The sequence below is a fragment of the Oncorhynchus nerka genome, linkage group LG20, assembly GCF_034236695.1.
Source record: "Oncorhynchus nerka isolate Pitt River linkage group LG20, Oner_Uvic_2.0, whole genome shotgun sequence".
In the NCBI taxonomy this organism is placed as follows: domain Eukaryota; kingdom Metazoa; phylum Chordata; class Actinopteri; order Salmoniformes; family Salmonidae; genus Oncorhynchus; species Oncorhynchus nerka.
Window position 1 is genome coordinate 26153803 of NC_088415.1, and position 12656 is coordinate 26166458.

The 12656-nt window shown below is 45.4% G+C and overlaps 1 protein-coding gene across 1 annotated transcript; it reads right to left on the bottom strand.

Moving 5' to 3' along the window:
- Window positions 1-365: 365 nt before the first annotated feature.
- Window positions 366-12398, bottom strand: LOC115102155 (methyl-CpG-binding domain protein 5-like). The gene is given in 16 exon segments (XM_029621778.2): window positions 366-1521; window positions 1639-1705; window positions 1879-1931; window positions 2144-2824; window positions 3108-3253; window positions 3485-3602; window positions 3716-4113; window positions 4116-4619; window positions 4969-5964; window positions 5967-7103; window positions 9634-9802; window positions 9886-9988; window positions 10174-10313; window positions 10666-10774; window positions 11114-11320; window positions 12189-12398. Coding segments are annotated over 14 exon segments (4623 nt in total). The 5' UTR covers window positions 10705-10774; window positions 11114-11320; window positions 12189-12398; the 3' UTR covers window positions 366-1449.
- Between the last annotated feature and the right edge of the window lie 258 nt (window positions 12399-12656).

Sequence of the window (12656 nt, forward strand, 5' to 3'; positions counted from 1 at the left end):
GCAGCATCACCACGTCATTTACGTAGGCCTATTCCGTTTTATGGAATCAACTGCTTGATTCAACTATGTATAAATGAAATGTTTCATATGCAACCAAGACTTTAAGTAAATTATGTTGCTTTTAAAATTGTGAACGTTTTTGTCGTTTGGATTGTTTCTTCTCTCTGCTAGGAAGACATTCTTCCCGGAATGTAAAGCTAACCCACATTCACGATGGGAAGGAATTACATTTATTGATCAAAAGCGGAGTTTGGGCTCGTGGTCCTTTCTACTGATGCAACACGTATAATTTTGCAAATAAGAGGCTGGTTACTTGCTAGACAATTCAGTAGATTTAAGCTGCCAACATCAAACAAGGAGGCACATTTTCTGTAAATAGTTTAATATTAAATAAAAAAAAGACTCCCATATAAAAAGAAAGCTACAGTCAACAATTGAATATTCTTTTAACATAAGTATTGAAAGCAAGGGTAGAATGAGAAAATACTTAATTACAATTCCCCGAAAATTCACAATTCATTGTCTCTAACAATATAAAATAAAACACATTAACTGTACATATTTACAAATCTCCATGTGTAGAAATTGCATAATCTGCTTCTTTTCATTTAAATAAGATATGCCAGCATTACTGGACTGTAATAGTGTATAGCACAGCGATCCGAAGGACAATGAGAGAAAGTACAACTACATCCCACCCAAAATTACATTGAGTTAAAAACCCACACATAGCTCACACTTTTTCATCAGCCATTCCCCTGTGAAAGGACCTAATTGAAATGTGCATCGTTTACTAAACACACCACAGAGAACATACAAAGGGGTGTATCACAAAGCACGACCACTTTATAGAGCAGGTTCTATAAGAAAGCTTATCTTGAATGTGGGTTGTTGGAAGTGTCGAGTCTTGCCAATTTCACATCTATCTTTATGAATTTGAAAATGTGACTTCAGATTATTTAGGCAGTACACTTAGCTGGCTAACTCATCTGCTTGGTGATACACAACCCCCCCCCCAGGTAATCTGATTCTAGATCTGTGGTCAGGGGCAACTTCTACCTTGAGCATCTTGAACACTCAAATGTGCACAATCCACACGCATCATACAATCTCAAACAGAGCGCAAATGTAGGTCATTCAAGTAGATACTCTTATCCTGACTCACAGTAAACACACTGAGAAACAGTGCAGTTTTTTGTAGACATAATTCTAACACTTACATCATAACGGATCTCAATCAATCACAATGTCAAGCAACCACACAGACTTAAGAGAGGACCTAAGTGAAAGCATCCACATAACTATTTTTCATTTTTTCATCTAGATCACTCCCATTCAAAAGGTAAGAGGTTGGCATGACAATATATTAGTGCAGTGTAAAAACAGAGTGGGGGAGCTTGGACAATATAAAGCAGTGATAGGGGCGGGGTTGGGGTGAACCTGCTCCCGTCACTGTCTCTGGGACCTGGCTCCCCGCCGCCTCCTGCCCCGGACCGACCTCTCAGGCTTCAGCAGCACCACCTACAACACAGACACACATCACATCATCATTAGCAGTCTGGACGGCAGACACTAAGGGACAAACTGATATAATAGGTCCAATGAAGTTAAGGGTTGTGGGGTGGTCTAGTGTTTTACCCTGGGTTTAGGTTCCTCTAGGGCTGGAGAATCCAGTTCTCTGAAGTCCTCTAGCACATTCTGTAGCCTGATTTGTTTTTTTTAAACACACAATAATATCAGTATATTTACACTGGTATTACATTTCCTTGTTCTTTGGAAAAGTGGCAGTGTTATAAGTGCCATCGAGAAGATGGGCAGAATAGTAAATCAGTGCTCATCGTTATCAAATATTCAAGTACAGAATCAAAATGAGCTCACGTTTGTTTCCTTTTCCTGCCTCTTCTGGCTCCCCCCATTTGTGCAGTTTGGTTCTGAAAGGGAGAAGGGACACTGTAATCAATAAGGCACAAATTACATCAATCTTTCACTGCTTGTAATGCAATATTGTGTCTAAATGGCATTTTTAGCCATGCAGTGGTAAAACAAAATGACCTCCGTTGGGCTTGGAGGATGGATTTAGGGATCCTTTTTGACTGTGTTTAAATCAGGACAATAAACTAAAGGAAACAGCAGCCAGACTCACCCTGCCCTGCTCCGTGTGCTGTAGACCCCCAGTCTCCTCCTTGGGGCAGCTGCTCCCGTCTCTGGGACTCTGGTACCGTCCTGCCTGGGGTCTGTCCCCCTGCCGATTTGACACAGCCTGGCTGTACGAGTCTGTCTTGGCTTCCTCCAGGTAGATGGGAAGCAGAGGAGGGTTAGTGTGACACTCTGGGAATTCCAACTTGTTCTGCGGGGGCGTGTTGGAGCCATCGTTGATGGGTTTAGGGGTGCCCTGAGCCGGGGAGTGAGCTGCCTCCATATTGAGCCGGGACAGGTCCAGGTTCCTCAGGGTGCAGGCCTGCCGAGGGCTCAGGGAGAGGGGGGCACTGACCTGAGGGAGGAGAGCGGAGGGGGAACGGCGCTCCCCAGGGTAGGAGGGCGGTAAGGCACCGAAGGCATCCGTCCCAGACTGAACTGCTTCCTGCTCTTTAGCACTGACCTGGAGGAAGGAGGTGTAGATAGTGTCCATGAAGGAAGCGTAGGGGTCCAGGACGCTCACCACGGAGCCCTCTCCACGCTGGGACACGGGGGCCAGGGCGGGACAGGGGCTGGGCGCAGTCTCTGGGGTAAGCCGATTGGCTGGAATATCCTCCTGAAGGGAGGAGCTGTCTGTTTCCTGTAAGGAGATTGGTTTTTCTCCCTCTGAGGGTGGTGCCATGTTGAGCTGAAGAAGGAAGATACAGATATTTCAAAAATCACAGGACAAGGCTTGTGTCAGGAGTTGAAAACAATGGCCTGTGTGGTCCAGTGGTTACAGCCGTTGATCCTGGCACACATGTATGCCAGAGTCGGCATTGGGTTCGAATCCGTCACACTGGCATTTTACTCCCCCTCCTTGCCTTGGCCTTTCTAACACTTTACTACTATCTCTTCAATAAATCAAAAAATTGTACAAAAGGAGTGGGACTGCGCCACTCCTAAAAAAATAAGTGGAACACAACAAGTACCTGGATGTTGTTGAGGAGGTTCATGGCCCCATCAGGGCCCTGGAGCAGAGGCATGCCCAAGGCAGAGGCCTGTACGGGAGGCAGGAAGAGAGGGCCTGCACCTAGCCCCAGAAGACTGTGAAGGCTGGTCAGAGCAGACAGGTCTCCTACAAATACACATGGTTCATCATTAAAACGGTTTGTGAATGGGACATTCTAAGCAATATGTGGGTAATGTACAAGATATCGTTTTGTTGTAGCTGTTCCCCAAGTTTGTAAATAATTCACTATTCATAAAGTGAAATGTAATAGAAAAGACTAACTATGATTCCGCATTTGTAATTGACAACAAAACCTTGATATTTATAGCAGTGTAAATGAATGTTGCTGTGACTAACCTAGAACCCCTGGGTTGAGGAGAGTAGGCAGTAACTGGTGGAGGACAGGGTTGTCCTTTCCCTGGACAGACAGGGGGATTAGAGTTTCCATCCCCCCATCATGGCCTGAAGCTGAGACCTGGATGGAGACAGGATCAAAACATCAAACTGACATCTAATAGAGATACAGTGTTAACTATTTGACAAGGGAAAACTACAGGGTAGAGGACCAGGCTAAGGGAGAGAACCTACCTGAGGTGGGGGTTGCTGAGTTAGGGGGAGATGAGGGGCAGGCGGGAGGCCAGTAGAGCCCAGGGCAGCATTTAGCAGATCAGGGCTGAGGGAAAGGAAGGCCGGGGGAGGCAGGGGGGTGGAGAGCAGGAGCGACTGCAGGGCCTGGAGGTGCCCATCAGCTGGGGGAAGCAGGCCCTGGAGGGCCTCAAGGAGCCCAGGGCCGGGGAGGGATGACGGGTCCAGGAGTCCAGACCCTTTATCCAGAGACAAACCGTCCAACAGGGCTGGGATGTGCTGCCGGAAGGGGAGGTCCAGGCTCAGCTGGCCAAGCCCAGACAGGGGCAACATGGCAGTCTGCTGCTGGCCTAGTAGCAGGGAGGCCATGAGGAGAGCCTGGAGGCCCAGTTTCTCCCCATCCCCAGATCACACTCCTGGCCTGGGGTAGGGGCAGCAGAAGGGGGTAGCAATGGGTTCAACAGACCCAGGAGATTCAGAGGCAGCTCTCCCTGACCTCCCATTAGACAGGGGAATAAGCTAAATGGAAAGTTGTGGTTCAGATGGGCAATCTGGTGTTGTTTCTGCTGTTGCTCATGCTGTAACAATAGTTGTTGTTCTGATTGTTGTAGTAGTTGTTGATCGGGCAGTTGGTGTTGCTGAGGTGTGTTGGAGATGGGGAGGTGACCCTGCTGACCGCCAATCCACAGGCCCAGGGGCAGAGAGCCCAGGATGGTGGGGTCCAGGAGGGAGGGCAGGCCGGCCGTGGCAGATAGAAGCTGGAGAAGCTGCTCCTGACTCATGAAGGGGAAGGCTTCAGCCAGGGGTAAGGAGCAAGTGGAATCCCCCAGGGCCTGGGGGCTGCAGCCTCCCGGGGGTTTGGTCACTGTGGAACCCTGAAGATCAACACTCTGAGGCTCTTGCACCCCTAGAGAGGATTGGAGAGAACCAGGATTAACGGCATGAGGAAGGTTATTTTTCAAAACAGACAGTACTCAACAAATCTTAACACGTCTAATGAAAAATGTGTGTATTTTCCTAGGCCTCAGATAGCCTAGCGGTTAGAGCGTTGGGCCAGTAACTGAAAGGTCGCTGGTTTGAATACCTGAGACAACAATGTAAAAAAATCTGTTGATGTGCCCTTGAGCAAGGTACTTAACCCTCATTTTCTCCAGTAGAGCCGTACTACTATGGCTGACCCTGTAAAACAACACATTTCACTGCACCTATCCGGTCGGTGTAAGTGACAATACAACATTTTCAAGGTTCATCCTCACCTGTAGTGTTGTTGCCGGTGGTTCTGTCCAGGCACCCCTCCCCAAGAGGTGTGGTGGAAGAGGCTGCCAGCAGTGCCAGCATGTGGTTACTGAGATCCAGGGGTCTGGGGGAGGTGGTGCTGCTGTAGCTGGTGACGCTGCTGCTATGGTTGGAGGTGGAGGTGCTGTTGAGACCAGGGCCTAGTGTTGACATGCTCTCCATCTCCATTGATTCACTGACTTCAGGAAAGGCCTGGCCAATGGGTGACTGGATGGTGGTGGCATCCATAGGTTGGTTTTGGGCCTGCCACAGCCTATTAGGGGTGTGTGGGGTGGGCGAGGGGCTACTGCAATATTGTGCTGACTGAGCGTTGGACAGGGCCATGGAAGGAGACCGTCTCTGTTTGGGACTAGTCCTCGTATGTGGTCGAGACGGAGACTGTGCATTACCTCGCCTGGACTTTGACTGAGAGGGAGAGAGGGGCTGTGATGGGCCTTGTGTGGTACTGTGATTAGTGGGGGACTGCACGGGGAATGGTCTGATGTTTAAATGGGAGGGCGAGGGAGACTGCCTGGGGCTCTGCCTCATGCCTCCTGTGCAGTGTCCAGAGCCGGGCTGGGCTCCAGTGGCTTGAGCGTTCTGCACACTGAGCAGGTGAAGCAGAGCAGAGAGAGGCTGGGTGGGGGGATCCGGTTGACCTGCCATGATTGTTGTGAAATCCAGGGCGCCGTCAGGCTGCTTCTGGGGCCCTGCGAGTGTGCCAGAGTGCCGGACTGAGAGCCTTAAGGCCTGGATGTGGTTCTCTAACATGGCGGGGTAGGGCGAGGCTGAGGTAGAGGAGGGTTGAGAGTGCGAGGAGAGGTTGAGAACGTCGCCGGGGGTTCTGGGACCGGTCATCTGGGACTCCTTCAGCATGCTGAGCACTGTGGGCGAACGCCGCTGCCGCTTCCTGTGGGATGTCCGGTCCGTACGGGAGAGGTGAAGGGGACTGGAGGCTAGGGGCTGGGAGAGGGAAAGCAGGGGGAGGCTGCAGACAGGGGCCTAGCGATTGAGGGAAGGCTGTTGTGTAAAGTGCTGTTTGTTACCTTCAATTGCTTAGACTCCCTCGAGACCTCCAAAGAGAGGGCTGAGTTGAGGATGCTGCGCGAATTGGAGCTCTGGTTGTGAATCATCTGGCTGGCCAGCTGGGCCTTGGCTGCTGCCGAGAGGAGACTGCTGGCAGGAAAAGAAGCTGGGTGGGGTTGCTTCTGGTGGTTCAAGAACTTTCCAAGAGGCAAACCAGAAGGACCAGCACTGATCTCCATGCCTGAGGCAGAAGCAGGTGCCTTTGTGGGCATCCCAACCTTTTCAAGAGCTAGAGAGAGGATATGAGGATTGTTTTGGTTGCTCAGTGAGTTTGGGTGAAGGATGTGGTTATTAGTGCTACTGTTGCCAGAGTTCTTAAACTGCTCTAAGATGTCCTCAAGCTTGTATTTTGAGAAATGGAGGATAGGGGACCCCCCTGGTATAGGAGAGTGTGAGGAGGAAGAGGATATCCTTCTGGGGGGGTAGCCACCAAGCACCACCCCCTGCTCAGAGTGAGCAGAAGAGGCGGAGGGGTGGCGTGAGCGCTGGCGGGGAGAGGGGCAGTTCATACTCACAGAGGGAGAGGGGGAACATGAGGGGGACAGGGGAGACCCAACGATGATACCATGTTGATGACTCTGCCCTCCCCTGCCCAGTGTCCCAGGGGAGGAGGGAGGAGGGGGAGAGAGGGGCCCCATATGAGGAGATCTGAGGGCTTCTGGAGTCTGTGGTGCCCTCTGACCCTGACTGAGATTCTGAGGCGTTGGTGTGCGTGGGGACCTCTGAGGTGCCCCATAGCTGGAGAATGGAGAGGTGTTGGGGGGGAGATTGAGAGGAGGTGGCAGTCTCCTCAAAATATCAGGCGTGTGATAAGAGTTAGTGCTATTGTGTGAGAGGGGTGAGGAGCCATTGTAAGAATACACAAGTTGGGGAGAATTTTTAGGACTGCCACAAGAGTTGGGGTGGAGGTTATTGTTGGGCCTGGACTGGACTAGATGGTGTTTGGAGGTGTAAGTGCCACGTTCTTTTTCTTCCCTGTCCACTCTCATCCTCTTAGGATCTCTGTTCTCCATAATGCCACTGGTGACCTCTGCAACAACAAAAAAATCTACATTAGAGCTTGCACAATAATTGTATAATAGTGTAAACGACAATTATGGGCAATAACCATGAACTCACATTTTCCTTCATAATTCTTAATACATTAGTAGGGGGTGAGATTCAACTTCCTTTTCAAGTAGATATAGTTTACCCACTAGCAGTTTTTAATAATTTTTACATGAAGTGGGTAAAGTTGGTAGCCTAATCATTTTACGAGAAAAAAGGCATGGTCAGGAGTAGAAGCTTCGTTTCCAAAAGTTAAAAGTGGTCATAACCATTTGTTTTGAGACGGGTGTCACCAAAGCTGTGTTGTATCATAGTTATGTCGTAGCTCATTTTCAAAGATGCAGAATTATAATACATTACAAGCTCAAAACATTTTTCACAAAAAATGGCAATTACAACAATAACCATGGCAATTAATTGTTACTCAAAATCCCATATTGTCACAGCCCTAACCAACATGATTAATGACATTTCTGAGAGCACTATTTGAAGAGCACAATGTAAAAATGCTTTGGTACCTGACCATCAATAGCCGTTTAATGATCCCGAAAGCACTTCATTTCTGTTACATTAGATCTATTCATTTTGTAGGCGTTGACACAGTGCCTTCATTAAGTACTCACACCCCTTGACATTTTCCACATTCTGTGTTACAGCCCAAATTTAAAATTTATTAAATGATGTCTTTCGAAATGTTCGAAATGTTTAAATAAGCCAAAAAGTATTCAACCCCTTTGTTATGGCAAGCCTAAATCAGTTCAGGAGTAAACATTTGCTTAACATGTCGCATAATAAACGCATGAACTTGGGGCAACAATGGAGTTTAAAAGGATTTCTGAATAACTACCTCATCTCTGTACCCCACACATACAATTATATGTACGGTCCCTCAGTCGAGTTGTGAATTTCAAATACAGCTTCAACCACAAAGACCAGGGAGGATTTCTAATAACTTCCAAAGGGCACCGATTGGTAAATTGGTAAAAATACAAATAAAGCAGACATTGAATATCCCTTTGAGCATGGTGGTTATTAATTACACTTGGATGCTGTATCAATACACCCAGTCACTACAAAGATACAGGTGTCCTTCCTAACTCACTTGCCGGAGAGGAAGGAAACCGCTCAGGGATTTCACCATGAGGCCAATAGTGACTTTAAAGCAGTTAGAGTTTAATGGCAGTGATAGGAAAAAAACTGAGGATGGAACAACAACATTGTAGCTGCTCCACAATACTAACCTAATTGACAGAATGAAAAGAAGGGAGCCTGTACAGAATGCAAATATTCCAGAGCATGCATCCTGTTTGCAATAAAAAATAAACGTAAGAGAGCTAAGCATAGGTCAAATCCTAGAGGAAAACCTGGTTCAGTCTGCTTTCCAACAGACACTGGGAGACAAATTCACCTTTCAGCAGGACAATAACATAAAACACAAGGCCAAGTGTACACTGGCGTTGCTTACCAAGACTAAATTAAATGTTCCTAAGTGGCCCAGCTACAGTTGACTTAAAATCATCTTAAAAATCTACAGCAAGACTTGAAAATGGCTGTCTAGCAATGATCAACAATCATCTTGACAGAGGTTGAAGAATCCAGGTGTGCAAATCTCAGAGACTTACAGAGAAAGTGATTACAGATGCCAAATGTGATTCTAACATGTATTGACTCACGGTGTTGAATACTTATCTAATCAAGATAGTGTTTTATTGTTATTTTTTTATTCAAATGTTAGTATTTTTCTTCCACTTTGACAGAGTATTTTGTGATCGCTGACAAAAAAAAATGGCAATTAAGTCCATTTGAATACATTTGAATACCATTTGAACAATTAAGTCCATTTGAATACCATTTGGAACAATTAAGTCCATTTGAATACCATTTGGAACAATTAAGGCTATTTGAATACCATTTGAACAATTAAGTCCATTTGAATACCATTTGAATACCATTTGAATACCATTTGAACAATTAAGTCCATTTGAATACCATTTGGAACAATTAAGTCCATTTGGATACCATTTGAACAATTAAGTCCATTTGAATACCATTTGAATACCATTTGAACAATTAAGTCCATTTGAATACCATTTGAACAATTAAGTCCATTTGAATACCATTTGAATACCATTTGAACAATTAAGTCCATTTGAATACCATTTGAATACCATTTGAACAATTAAGTCCATTTGAATACCATTTGAACAATTAAGTCCATTTGAATACCATTTGGAACAATTAAGTCCATTTGAATACCATTTGAACAATTAAGTCCATTTGAATACCATTTGAATACCATTTGAACAATTAAGTCCATTTGAATAATTAAGTCCATTTGAATACCATTTGAACAATTAAGGCCATTTGAATACCATTTGAACAATTAAGTCCATTTGAATACCATTTGAACAATTAAGCCCATTTGAATACCATTTGGAAAAACTCAAGGGGTGTGAATACTTTCTGAAGGCACTATATATATCTGTGTGACTTTCTGAAGGCACTGTATTTACCTGTGTGACGGGCAACATAGGGCAGTTGTGAAGCCTGCATACTGCGACAGAGCGCTGCCATGGCAACCACTTTCCTCCGATGGTTACAGAGCTTTGTCATGTCCTGCTCTGCCTTCCCCACCGGCTGGCTGTGCTGTTGAATTTGGACCCCTAGGCTAAAGTTAAACACCTGCAGAGACAAAGGAACATACATTCAGCAAACCCCAGTCAAAACCGGTTGTGAGACGATAAGTGTGATGTAGAGGGAGTCACCTTGTGGATGACCAGCGGACACTCGAGGCCACACTTGCATGTGCCATCGGTCAACAGATATGACTTAACCTCTTCCAGTGAGGACAGGACTGTGCCACTTGGACTGTAGGAATGGACAGGGATGCAGGAGATGAGTGATGAAATAAAGGGAAGGGGAAGTCAAATATATTTTACAATTCCCTGCTCCAGACCAGCTTTTGGGAAATGAAAACATTATAATGGCTCATATATGCTTATAACACAAGTATAAAAAGTATTATACCCGCCTGTGTTACTGAACTTGCTTACCTGACATACACCACAAGCCCGTCCTTCGCTCTCCTCTGCCAGCCAATGGGGACTTGTATTGCCACAGTGTGAACTCCATCCTTGTCTCCACTGCCACTCTCACTGCCTCCCATCATTTTGTAAAAACTGCTTTGCAGCACCTTTGGGATAGAAGAAGCAGGAACAAATGTAGAATGAATACATGCTTTGATGAACAACTATTACGACCACTATACTGAGATTCTGACACCAATGTTTTCCCACAAAAAAAGACAACCAGAGTTCCAACTCGTAGAAACCAATATAAAGTCTGGAACATAAAGCATGCCTGATGATAGCCCATTCATCAATGCTAACTACCTTTAGCACCTATTGTGGATAGTGTCTTCTGGCCAGGGGAGTTTTGTTCAGCTTGTGCTAAACGTTTACACACATCACTTACGGTACGGTTTTGAAAACATAACTTATCTTTCATATCTGTTAGGAAAAAAAGAAGGTTAAATTACTACACACCTTTATAGGGTTGGGGTTCCCACACGGCCATATTTCCATGTTACAGCGTCTGTTTACGGAAAACAGAGTCGACCAATTGTGCTAATTAGCTATCTGCGTCTCCGAACACCTGTGTAAACGGAAGACGGACGCCACAAACTTGTCACTGAAAAATACTGCTGGCTGCAACTGTGTTAAAACCAGTTAAAACAGTGTACAGTAAGTATATATTTTGCATTTGTGAAATTATTTTGATGTGATATGAAAGTAGAGGGCATTATGTTTCTAGAAACGTACCGCAACTGAGAATCCATTCACATTGAGATGGGAGTATTTAGCTGTTTTGGATGCCAGGGGCATTTCGCCTCTAAACAGAACATGTAAGGTCCTTGGACTAACGTTAGGCTCTTTTAGCCTGTTATTGGGCTAGCCTGATGAGTGAGGAAGGATATCATGTTCTCAAGCCTACCTTGTCATCTTTGAAATGCCAAATATATTATTGGCTATGGTATCCACCGTGTGAAGGCCATTGTGTCAGGGGAGAAGCACACACACTCTGCCAACCACCCTCCAACACCTTGCAGAACTCTCCAAGAACTAACGTTAAGTCTTCTGGCCCAGCTTCAGAGGTCAACTCCTCCAAAACTCTGCAGCTGACACTAAGGCCACAGTTTGACTGCAAAGAAGATAGACCTCACGTTAGATAGCCCTAAAAAATAATACGTGAAAATTATGAACAAAAAATAATCTCTCGATTCTGAAACACAGCCACATAGCATTCGAGGAAGGGGATGCATATATTAGGATAGGCCTAGTAGTGGTATTTCAATTGAGTGACGTATTATCAAATAGCTACCTAGATAGTTAGCGAGCTAAATGAGACTGGTGGTGTGTACAGCTGGATGTTGAAATTGAAAGGGAAAACAGCATTTGTAACTTGATAATAGTTATCTAGCCCACATGCACACTATACTTTATAATATAGCCATTACAGAAACGGCACATAAAGTTAAATCACAGTCACAGCAATGATTGTCCTACATAGCTAGCTAGGCTGCCTTTATCCAACTAACGTTAGTTAGCTAATGTTGCAGTCTAAAGTGTCGTAACAGCTTGACAGACACACCTTGCAAAATAGTAACCTTTCAATAATGGGAACTTGGGAGGAATTTGTTTATATATTGTCATGCATGCTAGCTAGCTAACGAGCAATTGTGCGAAATGTATTCTACCATTCTGTTCTCAAACAAGGTCGCGAAGTTTTTGGAGTCTTCTCCAGTAAGCTCGCGGGAGAACCCCGGACAGAGTTAGCTAGCTGGCTTACTAACGCTAAATTGTTTTGGATGTTAACATTATCTAGACAGACAATGTGGTGATCAACCCTCCAGTGCAAATGATTTGCGCCATCAATCAACTATCCGTCTGTCTAGCTGCATCTGCCCGTCTCGTTAAAAACAAAGGACAATAATGCTTCATTTTACTGCGCCTATGATCTCGGGGCTAGGCTAACGTTAGATGGCTAGCTAGCGTTGACAGAAATTTACTTGATTCTGGAGTGTCCCAAGACCCAAGGATGCCTGATCGTGTCGCCAAATTATTCAGTCGTTATCTCCAGACACTGTTCGATCAAGCTGGTGTATGTTTAGCAAAAATGGAGCTCATCCGATGCACCTTTTAATCTCTATTTCACAGTTATTATTTTTTCTTGCAGATTCCGTGCAAAAAAAAATAATGGAGTTTTCTATGGAGCATGCGCACTGGGGCGGCAAGGGACTATTGTACCCACAATGCAACCGGACCTTTGTAGTGGTAGCCGACGCGACCCCCCAAATGAAGAATAAACTGGCCATGGTTCTCTGTTCTTCAATTGGGCTAGGGAAAAATAGGCTTTTGTAGAATGTCATGTTTTCTTCCATGGATTAGTTACCTCTACTACCATCAGTCTTTCACAATACAGTACTGTACTTTTTCTTAATATATTATGTGGATCCTCTCCTTATATATAAACTACA